General features: G+C 38.2%; 1 protein-coding gene across 2 annotated transcripts in view; it reads right to left on the bottom strand.

Annotated features, from left to right (window-relative positions):
- Positions 1 to 16,542, bottom strand: part of fbxl17 (F-box and leucine-rich repeat protein 17) — a 970,397-nt gene that overhangs the window by 336,132 nt on the left and 617,723 nt on the right. For both annotated transcript variants that reach the window (XM_039758877.1, XM_039758878.1), the window contains exon 8: positions 4,288 to 4,364. In XM_039758877.1, the coding sequence (XP_039614811.1) occupies positions 4,288 to 4,364 (77 nt within the window). The remainder of the gene's footprint in view (positions 1 to 4,287; positions 4,365 to 16,542) is intronic.

Genomic DNA, 16,542 nt, shown 5'->3' with positions numbered 1-16,542 from the left:
TGGTATACGACCTTTGTTTGGAATACGACTCGTGTGCTAGAACAACATGTGTGGTATACCGGGCGCGCGCCTTCAAAAAAAAAAAGTTTTAACCTGTACAGTAATCCCTCACTATATCGCGCTTCGACTTTTGCAGCTTCACTCTATCGTGGATTTTATATGAAAGCATAACTAAATATACTGTATAAGGCGGATTTTTCGCTGCTTCAAGGGTTCTGTGGACAATGTGTCTCTTTACTTCCTGTACATGCTTCCTCAGTTGGTTTGCCCAGTTGACTTCATACAAGGGATGCTATTGGCGGATGACTGAGAAGCTAACCAATCAGAGCACGCAGTTAAGTTCTCCTGACTGAGAAGCTAACCAATCAGAGCACGCAGTTAAGTTCCTGCGTGCTGAGTGCAGTGTTAACTAGGAAGTCTTGTCTCGCTCATTCAGCATCAACGTGTTTCGCTGTGTAAAGAGTTAACTTTTGTGCTCTTTTGTGTTTATCTTTGTGCATAGTCAAGCCCTTCATTATGGCTCCAAAACGATCTAATCCTGCTACTGCTTCAGGGGCCGTGCCCAAGTGCAAACAGAAGATGTTAATGATTGCCGAAAAGGTAAACGTTTTGGATTTGTTGAAGGCTACGATTCTTTTTATTTAAAAGTAGGAAAGGAATATAAGATCTACGGCCGCAGTGTCCTTTTAACCAGGGTGCAAAACGAGTTGTAAGTGGATGTAATAAGGCAGTAGTCTGGATGGAATCTGCTTTAGGGATTTGGATTGAAGACTGCCAGAAGAAGAAGAACGGCAGTGCTTCACATTCGCCTGAAGAGGCTCCTTTGGAAGAGCTGTAACGCTCTCCTCTGTTGTGCAGTAAAATTAAACTCGTTATCGGACAAGTCATTTTCATTTATTTCATCTAATTGCTTTTGTATTTATGTATTTTAGTATTAAGCAGTGTTTAAATTATTTTATACAACCCCATCAATGTATAATATGCCAATAACAATACGATTTGTTTTTCATGGGAACGAATGAATCATTTTCCCATTATTTCTTATGGGAAAAATTTGTTTGGTATAAGTCCTGTTTGGTATAAGTCCAAGGATCTTGAACGGATTAAGGACGTATACCAAAGTACCACTGTATATATAAAATCCTAAGCCTAAAAATTGAAACGATTTTATGTGAAGTTTTTATGTCACGTTTTGTGTCATGCTTTAAATAGGGCTTATTTTAAAACCCACATGTATATGTTTGGTATCACTCTTTTCAGAATTTATCGGAAATTAATGTGATGATGTTAGATTTTCTGATTCTTATTCCGTTTTTAAATTATAAACCAAAAAATATCAAGAACTCACGTCCTGCGAGACGAGACTTTGTGCCAAGAGATTTAACCATGCCTGGGGGCCGGAAATAAAAGACAGAGATTAGGACAGCTGCTGTACAGGCTTTTAAATGTTTGAAGCGTCGTGCGATATGCACATCACGCGGCACAGCAGCAAGCCAGCAGCTGATTGAGCAAAGAGGAGGAAAAAAAAACCAACTATTTGTTTCTCATTGTATCACCGTTTAAGAGGGGGTTTCAGAGGAGCGAAAGTGTCTCTTTGGGGTGTGTTTAGCCCCCCTTTTCACAAAGTGAGCAGTAGAGACACAAAGTGGCAGGTGTGTACTGCAGGCCAAGGGGGTTCAAGTGAAGTGAGCAGGGGGTAAACCCCCTAGAATAAATATACAAGTAAATGTTAAAACATGAGAAAAATACCTAATAATTATTGGTCAAATTTATATTGTAATTATTAAAGTGTTCAAAGGAACTCCTACAGCCTATGATGCTACTGTTAGAATGACAGATAAAGGATCAGTTTGTTATTTTTAAGTCAGGTTATTTCTTCAGAAATGTTGTATATACTTGTTTTTTCAAATAATGTTTTTTATAAATGTTAAATATTTCATGCCTGTTCCTGTAGTTTACAATGGGGCTGAAGGGCACCAAGGTCCATAACTGAACGGAAAAGCCTTATAACATACCAAATATATCTGTTTTGAAGTAGCAATGGTTTTCATTTAGGAAAATGGGCCGTCTGTATTAATGAGGCATAATAAATAATAATAATGATAATGAAGGAAACTACAAATAATTATTTAACCACAGAAACTGGCTTGTCTGTTCACAGCCACAGTAATCGGTAGAGTTATGACAACACCAACAAGCCCCCAGCAGCAAGCTATGTTTTGTTTATAATCTACTTCTGGAATTCTGTTCTTTCAACAGTTATGTTCTGCCATGACCTGTTACAAGAGACAGATGAACATATTTTTTTTTCCTAAAGTGCTCCTACTTTTTCCCCATTATATTCTCTGTCGTGATTTTATATAGCTTACACAGCAAAATCTACACCAGGTGGTACTAGTATAGTGAAAAGAACACATAAGAGTTATATTGCAGTTTTTACATTTAAGATGTTTCACTTAAAGGTTTTGCAATGTTGCTGTTTGTCTTAGTGTGTATCTAAACACAAAGTAAAGTTGTAAAGTTCTGGAGAAGGCAGTCATTATGCAGTTAAATGACCACCTAAATAAACATGCTATTCTTGATAAATTTCAGTCGGGTTTTAGAACAAATCACGGCACAGAAACTGCACTTGTTAAAGTAGTAAATGACTTGCGGGTAAATGCAGACAGAGGCCATTTATCTGTTCTCATCCTCTTAGATCTGAGTGCTGCATTTGACACCATTGATCACAACATTCTTAGAAATCGCCTTAGTCAATGGGTGGGCCTCTCTGGCACAGTCTTAAATTGGTTTGAATCCTACCTGACAGGGAGAAAATTTTTTGTTAGTTGTGGGAATTACAACTCGAAGACACATGATATCCGATATGGTGTTCCACAAGGCTCTATCCTGGGTCCGCTGTTATTCTCAATCTACATGCTTCTGTTAGGTCAGATTATCTTAAGAAACACAGGGAACTCCAGCTTCTGTATTACATCTTGCCTGAAGAAGGGGCCTGAGTTGCCTCGAAAGCTTGCATATTGTAATCTTTTTAGTTAGCCAATAAAAGGTGTCATTTTGCTTGACTTCTCACTATTGTACTTTTTACAAATAAAAATAAATCTGAAGTGAACTGATTATTCTGTGTCAAATGTTTATTAAAAGCCTTAGATTTTTGAAAGAGCCAAGTCACCCACATGTCGCAGTTTCCATGTTGTGCTGAGTGTGCGAATGATAAATAGAATCAAAATGACAGAGTTTGCAATAGAGACATAAACCAAATACTGACTTTTTAATGTAAGAAGAGTCATTCTTGCTGAAGATTTGATAATAAAAGAAATGAGCAGCACAAGTTAGAGTTAGCAAACTCCCTGATATTCACTGGTACCAATCAACCCACAAATATAAGGGGAGAATATGTAATACTCATTCAGTTTTACTGATGCTATGAGAATGACAGTTCTGCACCATCTAGAGAAGCCAGCATAAAAGAAACACCATAAGCAGAGGCAGGAAATGGAGGTTGGCCAGGACACAGAGCATTAGAGCACTTTAGGTGCATCTCTCACCTACTAGAGGCCTTTGGCCCTCATGCATAGCTGCCAGTGAGGAGCTTGGGGCAAAGAGTGGCCTACAGGTTTGTGTTTCTTCACAGTTCACAACTGGACATCAACACTCTGAGCTTTATTATGTATTTTCAATGGAGCATATACAATATAGAGGTCAGCAATTATGCTTTTTCCTTATGTGTGTTACTAACTGGCAAAAGGACAGACATAAAAAGTAAGAAAAAGGGCACATTCAGATATTTAGGAATGGACAGCTAGCTGTACTGCAAGGACCCATTTCTACTGACACCACAGCAGTGCCATCCTTATAAATTAAACCCAAATGGTCCAACCTCCATAAGAAAGAACATATTGAACAATCAGTGCCTGACTGCTCAGGTAGCATAAAAAATAAAAGAAAATTAAAGAAATCCCAATTTGCAAACAACTGGATTAAGAGCTATGCACATTAAAAATAACTGTCTTTACAACTAGGTAGAATAAGTAATGTAAACAAAAACAAACCACTCTTTTCTTTTTTCTGCAAATTGATTTAAAAAGTTAAATATAGAATGTGGTAAAAAATAATTGTACATCTGCAAACCACTGAATACAATTATGAATAATTAATTGTAAAATACAGCAGCACTTGTGTTCATTTATCATCAGTTATATTAGTTACATTATCTTCATGAGTTGAAGTAATCCATATCACTCTCAATTGCATTATTCTCTTTTAGAAATAAATTAAGTTACTTACCATAGTCCGTAATCTTACAAGACACTAAATAAAGTTCTTTTAGACTCCGGCCTTCTTTTGCTATAAATTCCACACATCTGGTGAAACAAAAAGGAGGAAATAAAATCTTTTAATACAAATGTAATTATATTTTGCTTTACAATCACTTTTTTGTGGAGATTCTCTGTGTTTCCCAAGGGAAACTGTCTCCTACAGCACACATGAACCACAAGCACAGGCACACATTGAAATGTGAACATTTGGGATCATTCACCATATAAACATGTGTGTTCCTGTAGCTTACAATGGGGCTGAAGGGCACCAAGGTCCATAAATGAATGAAAAAGCCTTAAAACACACCAAATATGTCTGCTTTGAAGCAGCAATGGTTTTCATGTAAGAAAATAAGCCGTCTGTATTAATGAGGCATACTTGTGATAACGAAGGAAACTGGAAATAATTATTTAACCACAGAAACTGGCTTGTCTGTTCACAGCCACAGTAATCGGTAGAGTTATGACAACACCAACAAGCCCCCAGCACCAAGCTATGTTTTGTTTATAATCTACTTCTGGAATTCTGTTCTTTCAACAGTTCTGCCATGGCCTGTTATAAGAGACAGATGAACATATGATTATTTTTTCCTAAACCACTTCTATTTTTTCCCCACAGGCACACATTGAAATGTGAACATTTAGGGTCACTCACTGATCAAATAGCTTGTGGACATTTTCTAACATCTACAGAGCTACCTGTCGAATCAGATGGAGATGCAGTGGCTCAGTGATCAGCACTGCTGTCCCACAGCTCTAGGGTCCCAAATTTCAACCCTGGCCCATCCTGCCTGTGCAGAATGTGTATGTTTCAATCTGGCACACAGGAGTGGCTAAGGCTTGGGACCTCAAGCCCTGAGACTGTGAGTTCAAATCCTGTTACTGACACTGTGTGCCCATGAGCAAGTCACTTCATCTGCTTAGGCTCTAATCAGAAAAACAAAAGAAATGTAACCAACTATACCTCAATTATTTTAAGGCACCTTGAATAAAGGTGTCAATGTCTGCATGGGTATTTCCAGATAAACATTTTGGTCAATGTAAACTGGACTGTTATAAGCTAGTGTCGGTATGTGCATGACCACTCATGCCAAAGGACTTGCAATTACAGGTACTGTCTATAGGAGGGCCATTGTGTTAATTATACCCATTACTAAAGATGGGGAAAAATGACCAAATATCCCAATCCCAAATCCCAGAGGAATGACAGGGAAAAGCCACTATGGTTGAATTAGGTTAAAAAGTCCATGCCAGATAAATTAGAATCAACACATTGCTACATAACTATTTATATATATTATGGGTAGAGCCAGAAGTTAGGTAAACCTAGCATTACTCAGTTAACACTCATTAACCAAAAGACCTGGGTAAACCTAGCATTACCTGGGTAAAATCGGGCCTTATCCGGGTAAAGCGCGACCTACCCACAGGTTAAGTTATACGAAATTCATCTTTAACCAGTTGAGGTTGAGTAATCTGAAGTTTACCCGGGTAAAGTTAGAAAGTCATATTTTATTCCAGCTTTACCCAGGTCCTTGGACAATGTGAACTTTAACCAGGTTATGCTAAGATTATCCAAATTTCGGGCTTTACCCGTAACTTATATATAATGCAAAGTGGACTAACTCATCTGCTCACTCACTCATCAATAAAAACACTACTTAAACCAGCAGGTATCCACTAAGAAAGGAAATTTCAATATATCAAAATTTATCAAAATTAATTTTTTAATTCAATGTTATAGAAAAAAAAGCTAACACGTGTTTTTTTTTTTTCCCATTTGCTTGTTAATCATTTTTTTATTTGTCGATATTTATTAATTTTATGCTAACTTTCAAGTTCTGCACTGTGCTGACAGGGGCTTTATGCAAACAAAAGATGCAGCAGAAGCAAATGACATCAGTACTAACAAATGGGCTGGACAGGACACTGAAGAGGAGAAAGGTGTCCTGGACCAGATGTAATCACATTTGGTGCCTACAGTCAGGTATGAAAAGGAAGAAGAATGTTCTGCTAGGCTCAAGAAAGACAGAAAACTCAATGGTTAGCAAGCATGCTATAAAACTCCCGGGAGTGTGACTGCTACTGTGACTGTAAGCATTGGCGCTGCTTCGTCAGAAGGAAAAAGGAAGGGAATGAGTGTAGTGGCAGAAGTGATGTCTTTGGAACTTTGGAGAGAAAGCATCAGTTTAAACTTAATAGGTGCCCCTACGAGGCACTCCATTGTAATAATCATTCCCACCTATGGACTTTAAAAGTGGACTAACCGCACCGTCCTTTGAAACTGTCCACAGTTACATGCAGACCGTTCCCAGAAAATCCAGCCAGGTTCCAGCACCCTTGATAATATAATTTCCGGGTCTGGCCCCAGAGATGACGTCACTTCCGGGACCAGGCCCGCCAAAGATAATGTCACTTCCGGTTCAGACGTCATCACTTCCGGTTCTGGCCTTAAAGATGACGTCACTTCCTGACTGGGCCTTTAAAGCCGCCATCTTTCTTGTATTTGATTAGTTCTGTTTTGGACTCAGTCTTGTGAATATCTCTGTTCAATTATTGCAATTTTAGTAGTCAGGATACAATATATGCGAGGCTGTCCCAAGCATTTAATCATGTCTTTTGGCATTATTTGTCAAAGTCTGCTTATTTTAGATGAGGATGCCCCACACCCCACTCTCCAAATTTCTTTGCATATTGTGTATTATGCTTTCTTTCTCTGGGGCTGGAAAAGCCACAGAGAAAACATACTTTCAAACAGCTTAACTGTTTTTCCCGTGTGGGATCAGCTGCACTCAATAGCACACAAGTCATGTCTGGCTTTAAAGCCAGCTCACTTAACCAGTATTTAGTTCTCTGTTCCACGTAGGCCAACTAAGACACCTGCCTCCCTTCAACTGAATGCTTCAGAGAAAGATGCCTTCAAGTTCTTTTAATCAGAAGGAACCACTGCTGGAGCAAAACAACTAAGCTCCAATACTATTTCTTCAAGTCCACTTTTGCCCAGTTCTCTCCTGGCTATCTTTTTGTGCAATTCGGAAGTCTAAATGTGATGATGTACATTCACATCTGCTGACTTTAGAAGGAGGCCCTTGACTGTTTAAGAAGCCTCCAAACCGTAGTAATGGCAGTTATTTTCTTCCACTTCAACCACTGGAGAAAACCACCAGAAAAGTAAAAACATTCAGTTCATTCAATGAAAAGCCAAAAGCAACTTACAACATTTGAGATACAGTTGGTTTCATTTCTTTTGAGTTTTCAACTGGAGTACAGGCAGGTAAGGTAAACTGCTCATAGTCACACAGTGTCAGAAGCAGGGCTGGAACCCACAACCTCAGGGTTTGAAATCCTCAGTCTAAACTCTTACCCACTACACCACACTGCTTGCCAATAATATTAGATTAAAAAAAAACTACAAGTATTGCATACACAAAAGTACTTAATTATACTGTACTTCTGATATATTCAATTAACAGATGGTGCTACAACTAAGATCAATTGTCTAATGAAATTTCCTGGGCAAAGTCGGGTAGCATAGCTGGTTATGTATAAATGTGGAACTGTTCTGAAACTAAAAAGTAGTCAACGGTGACAGCACAATCATAATTTTACCAAAGCAGCCCAACAACCCATAAGATATATATTTAATTTCAGCTCATGACTAGCTCAGCACAATCACTAAATTTGATGCAATCAAAATATAGATTAATAGTTACTATTAAACACTGACCCATGATTCATGTTTACTCTGTCCATGTCTACAGAGAGCACAATATCATCATCTGCCAATTTGTGATGTCAGAAAGTCTTTCAAAAGTGTAGCCAACTACAGAGAGCACTTCAGACACCCAGGAGCAAACAAGAGGAGTGCAGCATTAATTAATTCATAGATAGAAGTGAACAAGTTTAAAAGGCATTTTTAATGTAAGTGCATTTAAGGACATGCTTATATAATGACTTTAAATTTTTATCAGTTTTCAAAAATTGTAGGGTAGAAAAGCAGATATTTTATCCAGGCAACAAAGCTAAAAAAAAAAAAAAAATGAGATATACTCTGAGATAGGCCTTTAGAACAACTGAAAAGAAGCAGAACGAGTTTTATGTAACACTCTTAACACAAGATCAGAGTATTCTGCAGGTTTCTATGAAAATAAGGTTTTCTTTAGTTAGACATAAAATGATTTTAGATTAATGCCATTACTGTCCCAAAGGGTAGCTGTCAATGTACAGTAGTTAATAATGCTCCTTTCCATATGAACATGCTGGCAAGGAGGTCATAAGCTGCCTTGCGTACAGCTGAGATATGCCATAAGTGCTATATGGCAGGGAACAATTTTTGCTGGTCAATCAAAACCGAAAATGAGCCATTTACAGTGTGCTGGATGTTGTGCAGCAGCTGTGGAAAATAACCTTCACTTTTGCTTGCATGAAAAGGGAAAGAAAGCCTCCACACTAGCAACGTAGTTCTGCATCAATTTGTCCTTTTGCTGGTGCGGTAGCTTCATATTGAGTGTATGCCTTTGCTGTTCTGGATCAGATAAGACCTATTATATTTGAAAAAAAGTTCCAGAAGGCTCCAGGAGTTCAATTTGTCTGATCTTCTGGATTTCTTTTAAATTTACCATATGAACACATGTGGTATGATTTACAAAGTAGCAACCACGAGAATAAGACAGTCTGATTATGGGATTTTATCTAATTTGGATCAGCTGACTAGCTGTTGGCTTACTAAAGCCTTTTATCCTCCTTTACCTCCCCCTCCCATTCTTTATCGTTGTCCCCTATCGCTCTGACAATGTAATGTGGTAGACCAATTTTACCCCGAGGGCACCAATATCACATTTCATCAAAATCCTCCATGGGATGTTTCATACACATGGCGAGACCAATAAACGATCAAGCGTGTCTGAGACATGGAACTAGGAAGAATGCAGGCAACCCTGAGCAATTCATGTTGATTTAAATAATCATGTAATCATATTAGACCCTAAAGCTGAACATAAAGAAAAATGTAAAGCCACCCTCAGTTTTAAAGGATGCTTACGAGTCATTTCCATTCTCTTATGAATAACAGAAACCAGAAAACTGGCACCTACATTTGCAGTCTGTTTTTCTTTGCTGACAAAAACACGAAAATATAACATCAGTGACAAGTGAGTAGAGCTAATGAGGAGATCTGTCTATTGTGTTATCATAAAATAAATAAATAAAGCAGTCCATGGAGACCTTGTTACTGTTTACTATGCACTCAAGGGCCGGGCAGAGCTAATTAAGAGCAAACATTCATTGGTAAAGCTCACAGCTTTAAAGCCTAGGCGACTTGCTTTTGAGGTAAGGGGAACCAAACAAGGTGCGGTAATGAAGGTTTCTGATCATCTAAATGCAACACCTAACTGTCCTTGGTGTGTGAAATACACCACACGAATACCATTTGACTCCTGTTATCGATCAAGCACAATCATGCAGATAAAGCCAACCGCCAAAAACCTTCAGTATAAAGTATAAGCAAACAGTGACAGCTGTGAAATTAGCATACAATGACATCCAACCTCTTTCTGTTAGAGGTAAGATTGCTTATTTCGAAGCTGGCTGCCCTTACAAAAAGAAATTCACCCTGTATTCCAACTCCAGACCTTGCTACAGACTCCATAAGCCAACTTATAAAACCAGAATGAGCTCTGCGTCAGGACCAATATTGCTCACGGCACTGCAAATCCTACAAAGGAACACTAAATCAAGCTCAGTATCTCAATATCAGGCCAAAGGGGCTTAGGATATCAAGATATCAGGGACATGGTGATTTAGGTCACTTACCCTGCAAATTTCAAATCACAGGTAAAGCCTTGGCGACTGCAGTAACACTGCACACGCAGTTTTAGAGTTCAGTGATATCAGAAGCCTTTAAAGAGCCAAAGTACAAACGAACAAGATGCTTTGTAAAATTGTGGATGTTAACATTTTTATTTAAAAAAGAATGATTTCTGGATGAAGCAATACAGTAAAATAAAAAGGTACGCAAAAATGTATTTACCTTTCAAATAAATGTCTAAAGCAATACAATTCATTTGTTGAACTGCATTGAATTTAAATGAATAAAACTTTATTGACCATACACACTTACAAATACTAGGAATTTAACTTGATATAACTGGTGCCACACACACAAATCTTATCTATAAACGTCTACAAAATGGAAGTGCGTGTGTCTGTCCGGCCCAGAAGTGAGAGGAGGAGTCGGGGGAAGAGCTCTTCCTCAGAGGAAAGAGAAAATTCGCTTAGCCGCTAATAACACAAGCGAGGCCAGCACGTCAGCAAAACGAAACCTCAGAAGAAAGACAAAGTCACTTAGCCACTAAACGGTATCCCCTTTACTTTTCCTCCTGCTGCTAATGCACAAGTGAGGCGAGCATGTCAGCAAAATGAATCCTCCTAGGAGAGAGATGCCCAGAGTAGTTCCTATCAATTGGTTTCAGTTTTCTTTCCTGACGATTTCAATAGTTTCTAGGACCCCGGGCTTTTTACAGCAATGACTTACACAGCTAGTACATACTGTATAAATAATAACATAAGAATAAATATGCCTGTGACAACTCAGCAAGACCCATGCCTGTTCATATGGTGTACTGCAGGGAGAAAAAAAGTTTTGTCTTGCGGCGTGTGGTTTTTAACATAATGAACCTCATCTTCTGCCAGAAGGAAGCCTCCTGAAGAGTCCATGACCAGGATAGCTATTATTGGTTATGATCTTGCTTCCATGCCTAACAGTCTTGGTGGCATACAAGTCCTGGAGAGACTCACCATGATACACTGCAGTCTGTCTTTATGTTTGGCTGCAGCAGCAGCATATCTGACCACAACAAAGGAGACACAATGCCAACAGTGCGGAAATGCATCATTATTTTCTCTGGAAGGTTGAACTTCTTCAGCTAGCGTAGAAAAAACATCCTCTGTTGAGGTTTCTTGGGGAGTGTTCGCATGTCGAGCTCCCACTTGAGATCCTGAGCGATAACAGTACCCAGGGAAGTGGAAAGAATATTTACTGTTGAATCACACAGTGTAATACGGGTCAGCGAGGGTGGGCTCCTCCTGAAATCAACTACCATCTGCACAATCTTCTGAGCATTAAGCACCAGGTTGTACTGAGTGCATTATGACATTAGATGATAAGTTTCCATCCTATTGGCAAACTCGTCTCAATCAGGGATAAGCCAATTTAAAGATGCCAATTAAGTGAATGACATGTCTTTTGCGTGAAGCAGCAAAAAAAAAAAAAAAAAGCTAGGTTTCTCCTAGTCTGAATAATATCATCAATTTTGTCAGCAATGCAGTAGAAATTTTTTGTTGAAAGAGCAAACATGAAAATCGCAGGAGTTGTAAGACCACATTGTAAATGAACCATGATCATATGGTTTAATTTTTCCCTTAATTTTCTAATGTTCTAGATTCAAGATGTAAAGTAATATAAATTCTTGTCTTGGAAATATGATATCTTATTTCATTTCAGTATGGAGAGATATTTTTTTTCTTTTACTTTTAAAATATACAAAGTAAAGACCACAACTAAAGTAATGACAAAGAACAACATTCAGATTTCCTCAGGGCCACAGGCTCACCTACAGTGGTCTTGAGGCCAGACTGAGATGTGGCTGGTTGGCAGACCCCTGTATTTAGGTGTTGCTGAATCAATATTACAGTTTACAAAAAGGAACACATATAAATGAATAACAGAAGAAACATTAAATATGTTTTTCCTTTATAGATAAAACAGAGCAAGAATAACAGTACTATACAGTATATGTCTTCTGTCAGCAAACCAGTTTGAAAATGAAATGTGGCCCAGTAGTTAGGATGCGTGATTATATATTTAAAGGTCACAATTCAAAATCCTACCACTGCCTTACTTTGTGAACTAAATAAATCTATTTTGCATCCTGTGCTCATGTTAATAGTGGGAATTAAATCTAGTGCAATAGTGGTGTCCTTAGCGAAGGCTACATTAATATTTGTTCAAGGGTCACTCAAAAACTTCTAAATCAGCTTGCAACTGTTTAGAAAACATAATGGAAAAACACAGTTAATGTTTGTTAACTCAGATTGACACATTTACTAAAACTGAAAGCTACAGACAATGAAAAGGCACCAAGAAATGAAGCAAAAAAGGTTTTATATTTATACAAAAAAAACCCTTTTGATCTCACATTCAAAGGTAAGTTCACAGCAGTATTCAATTAACACAACATCAACACAAAACTCACAAGTGCATCATTTATCAAAATAGTCGCCCTGCTTTTCAACACCCTTGATTAAGTGTCTCCAGTGTCATTTCTCAGCACAAAATGAATTCTAGCTGCGTGGCAAACTGTGTATGTACTGCTTGCTGCAAATCAAGTTCAATGGCAAGGTATCAGCACCCTAAAACATCTACGAGGGGTCCACAGAAATGACAATCTCGGAGCATGTGGTCAGGACTCTGTCTTTGAAAATATTAAACCTGCTATTAAGTCTTTTATGTTATACAGACAAGGTGAACTATGGCCACTGTAATCGTTCTTAATAGGAGGCAGTACTACCTTAGTTGAAAAAGACTTGCAATTTTAAAGGAAGAAATCTGCAGCTGATTTCTAGTGATAGTGGACTGAGGAGACATCCTTACAGTCAGAAGCCTGATTAGCCTTGAGCTCATGGAATTCTCCTTTGGCTTGACTGGCTAAGATGATTACGTTGCACAGTTCAGAGTTGGGAGTTGTGGACCAGAGTTTCTATTATGGTACATACACATAGACACACATATTATAAATAGCATTCAAAAATGATGTAGTACAGTGTATGCAGTTATTGAAATTATTTGACTTGTCTCATGCATTCTCATGCGCTCTGTCCAATGCAATCTCGCCTCACTGACCTGAAATTGACTGAGTTTTTAACACTCCATAATATACATGGGGGTGTTGGGAGAGAAGCAGTCCTCTGGATCACACATCTTTAAGTTACTCACAAGGACAAATAAAACAAGGTGTAATAAATTCAGGGCTGGACTGCTGGAAAACCAGCCCACACTCCTTGGAATCTGCAAAAAAGCTACAAATCTTATAAAATGGAAACACTGAACTTTGAATTCCAAATGAGCACATTTACTTTGATAATTCTGTGTGTTTATTTAAATTTTGTGGTCCATAAGTAAGAGTAAATCTCTCAAAGTGTGTGACATTATCCGTATTTATTGCTGCAACTGCATGTTCATATATTTGATGTATTGCTATAAAGTCTTTTCTTAGGATTTGTCTTATTTGAAAGAACTTTTTACTTTTCCATAAATAATGCGTCTAACCAATCAGCCACCATTAAGTAAGTTCCCACGGTAACAAACATGCCATTTTGTGAAGCTTTGTGATTAGCTGTTGATAATGCCAAAGCTGGTGAAAACATACAGTGCTAGTTTTACCAGCTCTGTGCCCAAAATTGATACAGAAAATGGGATATTTAACTGAAAACAGAGAATGCAGGGCAACACAGTGGTGCAGTGGTAACAAAAGTCTTGGAGAGTGTAAAGAAACTAGGGTTCACATCCTGGGTCCTCCCTATTTGGAGTTTGCATGGTCTTCCCGTGTTTCCGTGGTGTTCCTCCAGATGCTCCAGTTTCCTCCCACTGTCTAAAGATATGCAATTTAGGTGAATTAACAATGCTAAACTGCTCCACGTGTGTATGTGGGTTTGCCCTGTCCAGGGCTTATTCCTATCTTGCAAGGGCTGGGATAGGCTTCAGCACATCCGAGACCCTGGTCTGGATTAACTGTCTTAGAAAATGACATGATGTCTCACCCCTCTTTTACTCCAATTATCTCTGTTTGTTTATTATTTTATCTATTCATTTGTCTTTACTAGCATAAAGTTTAACACTGCTGGCCTAGCTCTCTTTCTCAGGTGTGGGGGTTGATTTATTTTGAACCTTTTTCTTTTTTCTTCTTTTTGTAAAACTTGAGTTATGTGTATGGAGTGTTATTTAATTAAAAACAAATTCAATAAAATTAAAATATATAAAAAAAAAGAAAATTACATGATGGAGAATGCAATTAAATATGCACAGGTAAAAATCTGCATAATATACAACAATACCTAATGCTATTTTTGCAAAGATAGCCATCAAAGGTTTTCTTAGATATCAATATTGATAAAAGAACAGTGATAACAAGTGTGAAGGTCCCTTTGTGCTTTAGGAAATCCAAGCATTTTCAATCATACCTGATTTAAACACAGAGTCAAGCATGAGCCACTGGGTCCAAAACTGGTACCTCTAGAAAAAGACACTGGTCAAACACAGGGACTAGTCACGCACATAATTAACTTGGCCTTCCTGGACTAGTTTAGTGTCACCAATTAGCCTAACAAGAATGTTTTTCATCCTACATCCTAAAGGCAGAGTACTGGGAAAGTGTACAATCAGATTGAGACCGTGCAAATCCCACACAGACTTGGTGAGGATTCCAGGACCGATGACAAAGCAGTGGTTACAACTGTGTCACTTACCCCATTGATCTCTCAAACTTGAGAGCATTTACAGTATACTGACATTTTAATTTTAGAAGTTTAGCTGAATGCCTGTGTAATTAACAAGACTATCAAGTGCCTGCCAGCTAGACCAGTAGCAGTAGGTATCTCAGGTTCATCACTCTTCTTATTGCAATAAATAAGATCAATTTGTGGTTTAACTACATTTGCTCTGTCTACGTGTGTGTTTGTGCATCTTATTTCTATAATCTTTGTGCTCATGACAATAGCCATAGCTACCTAAGAAAATGTGTAATGCAAAAAAATGAGCTTCAACCAAAACACTGTGGCCCAGTGGCTTTACTGGTAAATTCTGAAGTGCAGATTGTAGGTTCAACCCCCAACATAGAGTCACCACATAATTGTGAGCAAATCAAGGACCCAACCTCAATACAATTTTATTATAACTATAAAACACTTAGGAAAGGTATTTGTTGTGGGAGGAAAAGCAAAGTTAGTTTGTCTGAATCCTTCTACTGTATATATCAATGGACCTATCTTCTTAATCATCCTTTTTTCCACTGCAGGGTCATAGGGGGCCTTAGCCTATCCCAGCAGAATTACCACAAGCATGGAAACCAATCCTGGATGTCACTCCATCGCAGGTCAAAGTTATGTTCACACATATACACTGATACATAAGAGGCCAATTAACTCTTATAAATTAGCCTAACATGCACACATATTGGTGACTTGGGGAGTAATTGGAGATGTTGAAGATGACTTGCATGGCTGTACATAAGGCAGCTGGGCTAAATATTGAGTTCAGACTATTTCTTTGTTCTATATTTCAAACAAAAAAAATTATCTGGAAAATAAAAATAAACATGTCTACTATTTATATAATTGCCAACTGATGTTAACTATTGTATAATTTTTAAGCTATTAACTATTTTAGGGAGACGTCAAATTACATTTCAGCGTAAAATGATATTTTGCTGTATCACAGATCTCCTTTTGAATTCACTTATCAGTCACATTTATTGTACCATATTGAATACTGCCTAGTATATTCCCACAGGCATCTTTCAGTTGAAAAAGTCTTTACTTACATCTAATTAAATACAATAGAAGTCAAATGTAATGGTCCTATCGGGCTTAATGATTATTCACTCTACTGGAGTACATTGAGCAATTAAGGGTATGACTGTGATTGGGTTTTCAAATTAATTTATTATTTCACAAAATAAAGTATTACGCGGTTCGCTTCCCAGGTCCTCCCTGTGTGGAGTTTGCATGTTCACCCCGTGTCTGCGTGGGTTTCCTCCGGTTGCTCCAGTTTCCTCCCACTGTCCAAAGACATGCAGGTTAGGTGCTTTAGTGATCCTAAATTGTCCCTAGTGTGTGCTTGGTGTGTGTGTGTGTGCACCCTGAGGTGGGCTGGCGCCCTGCCCGGGATTTGTTCCCTGCCTTGCGCCCTGTGTTGGCTGGTACTGGCTCCAGCAGGCCCCTGTGACCCTGTAGTTAGGATATAGCGGGTTGGATAATGGATGGATGGATAAAGTATTATGCGTGTTTATATGCTACTTTTATTACAATGCTAATGCTTTTAGTTAAACCGTTTCCTCAAATGATGTCATCCTTAAAATGCAAGTCAACCCCTTTGTTTCATTTCTACTTGAGCAGCGGTGGTACTTCTCACGTTTTTGTAGATTTATGTTACTCTTTTAACTCAGATTTT

This window comes from Polypterus senegalus, chromosome 7 (assembly GCF_016835505.1).
Source record: "Polypterus senegalus isolate Bchr_013 chromosome 7, ASM1683550v1, whole genome shotgun sequence".
Taxonomy (NCBI): domain Eukaryota; kingdom Metazoa; phylum Chordata; class Cladistia; order Polypteriformes; family Polypteridae; genus Polypterus; species Polypterus senegalus.
This window is presented reverse-complemented; position numbering and strand designations above follow the sequence as displayed.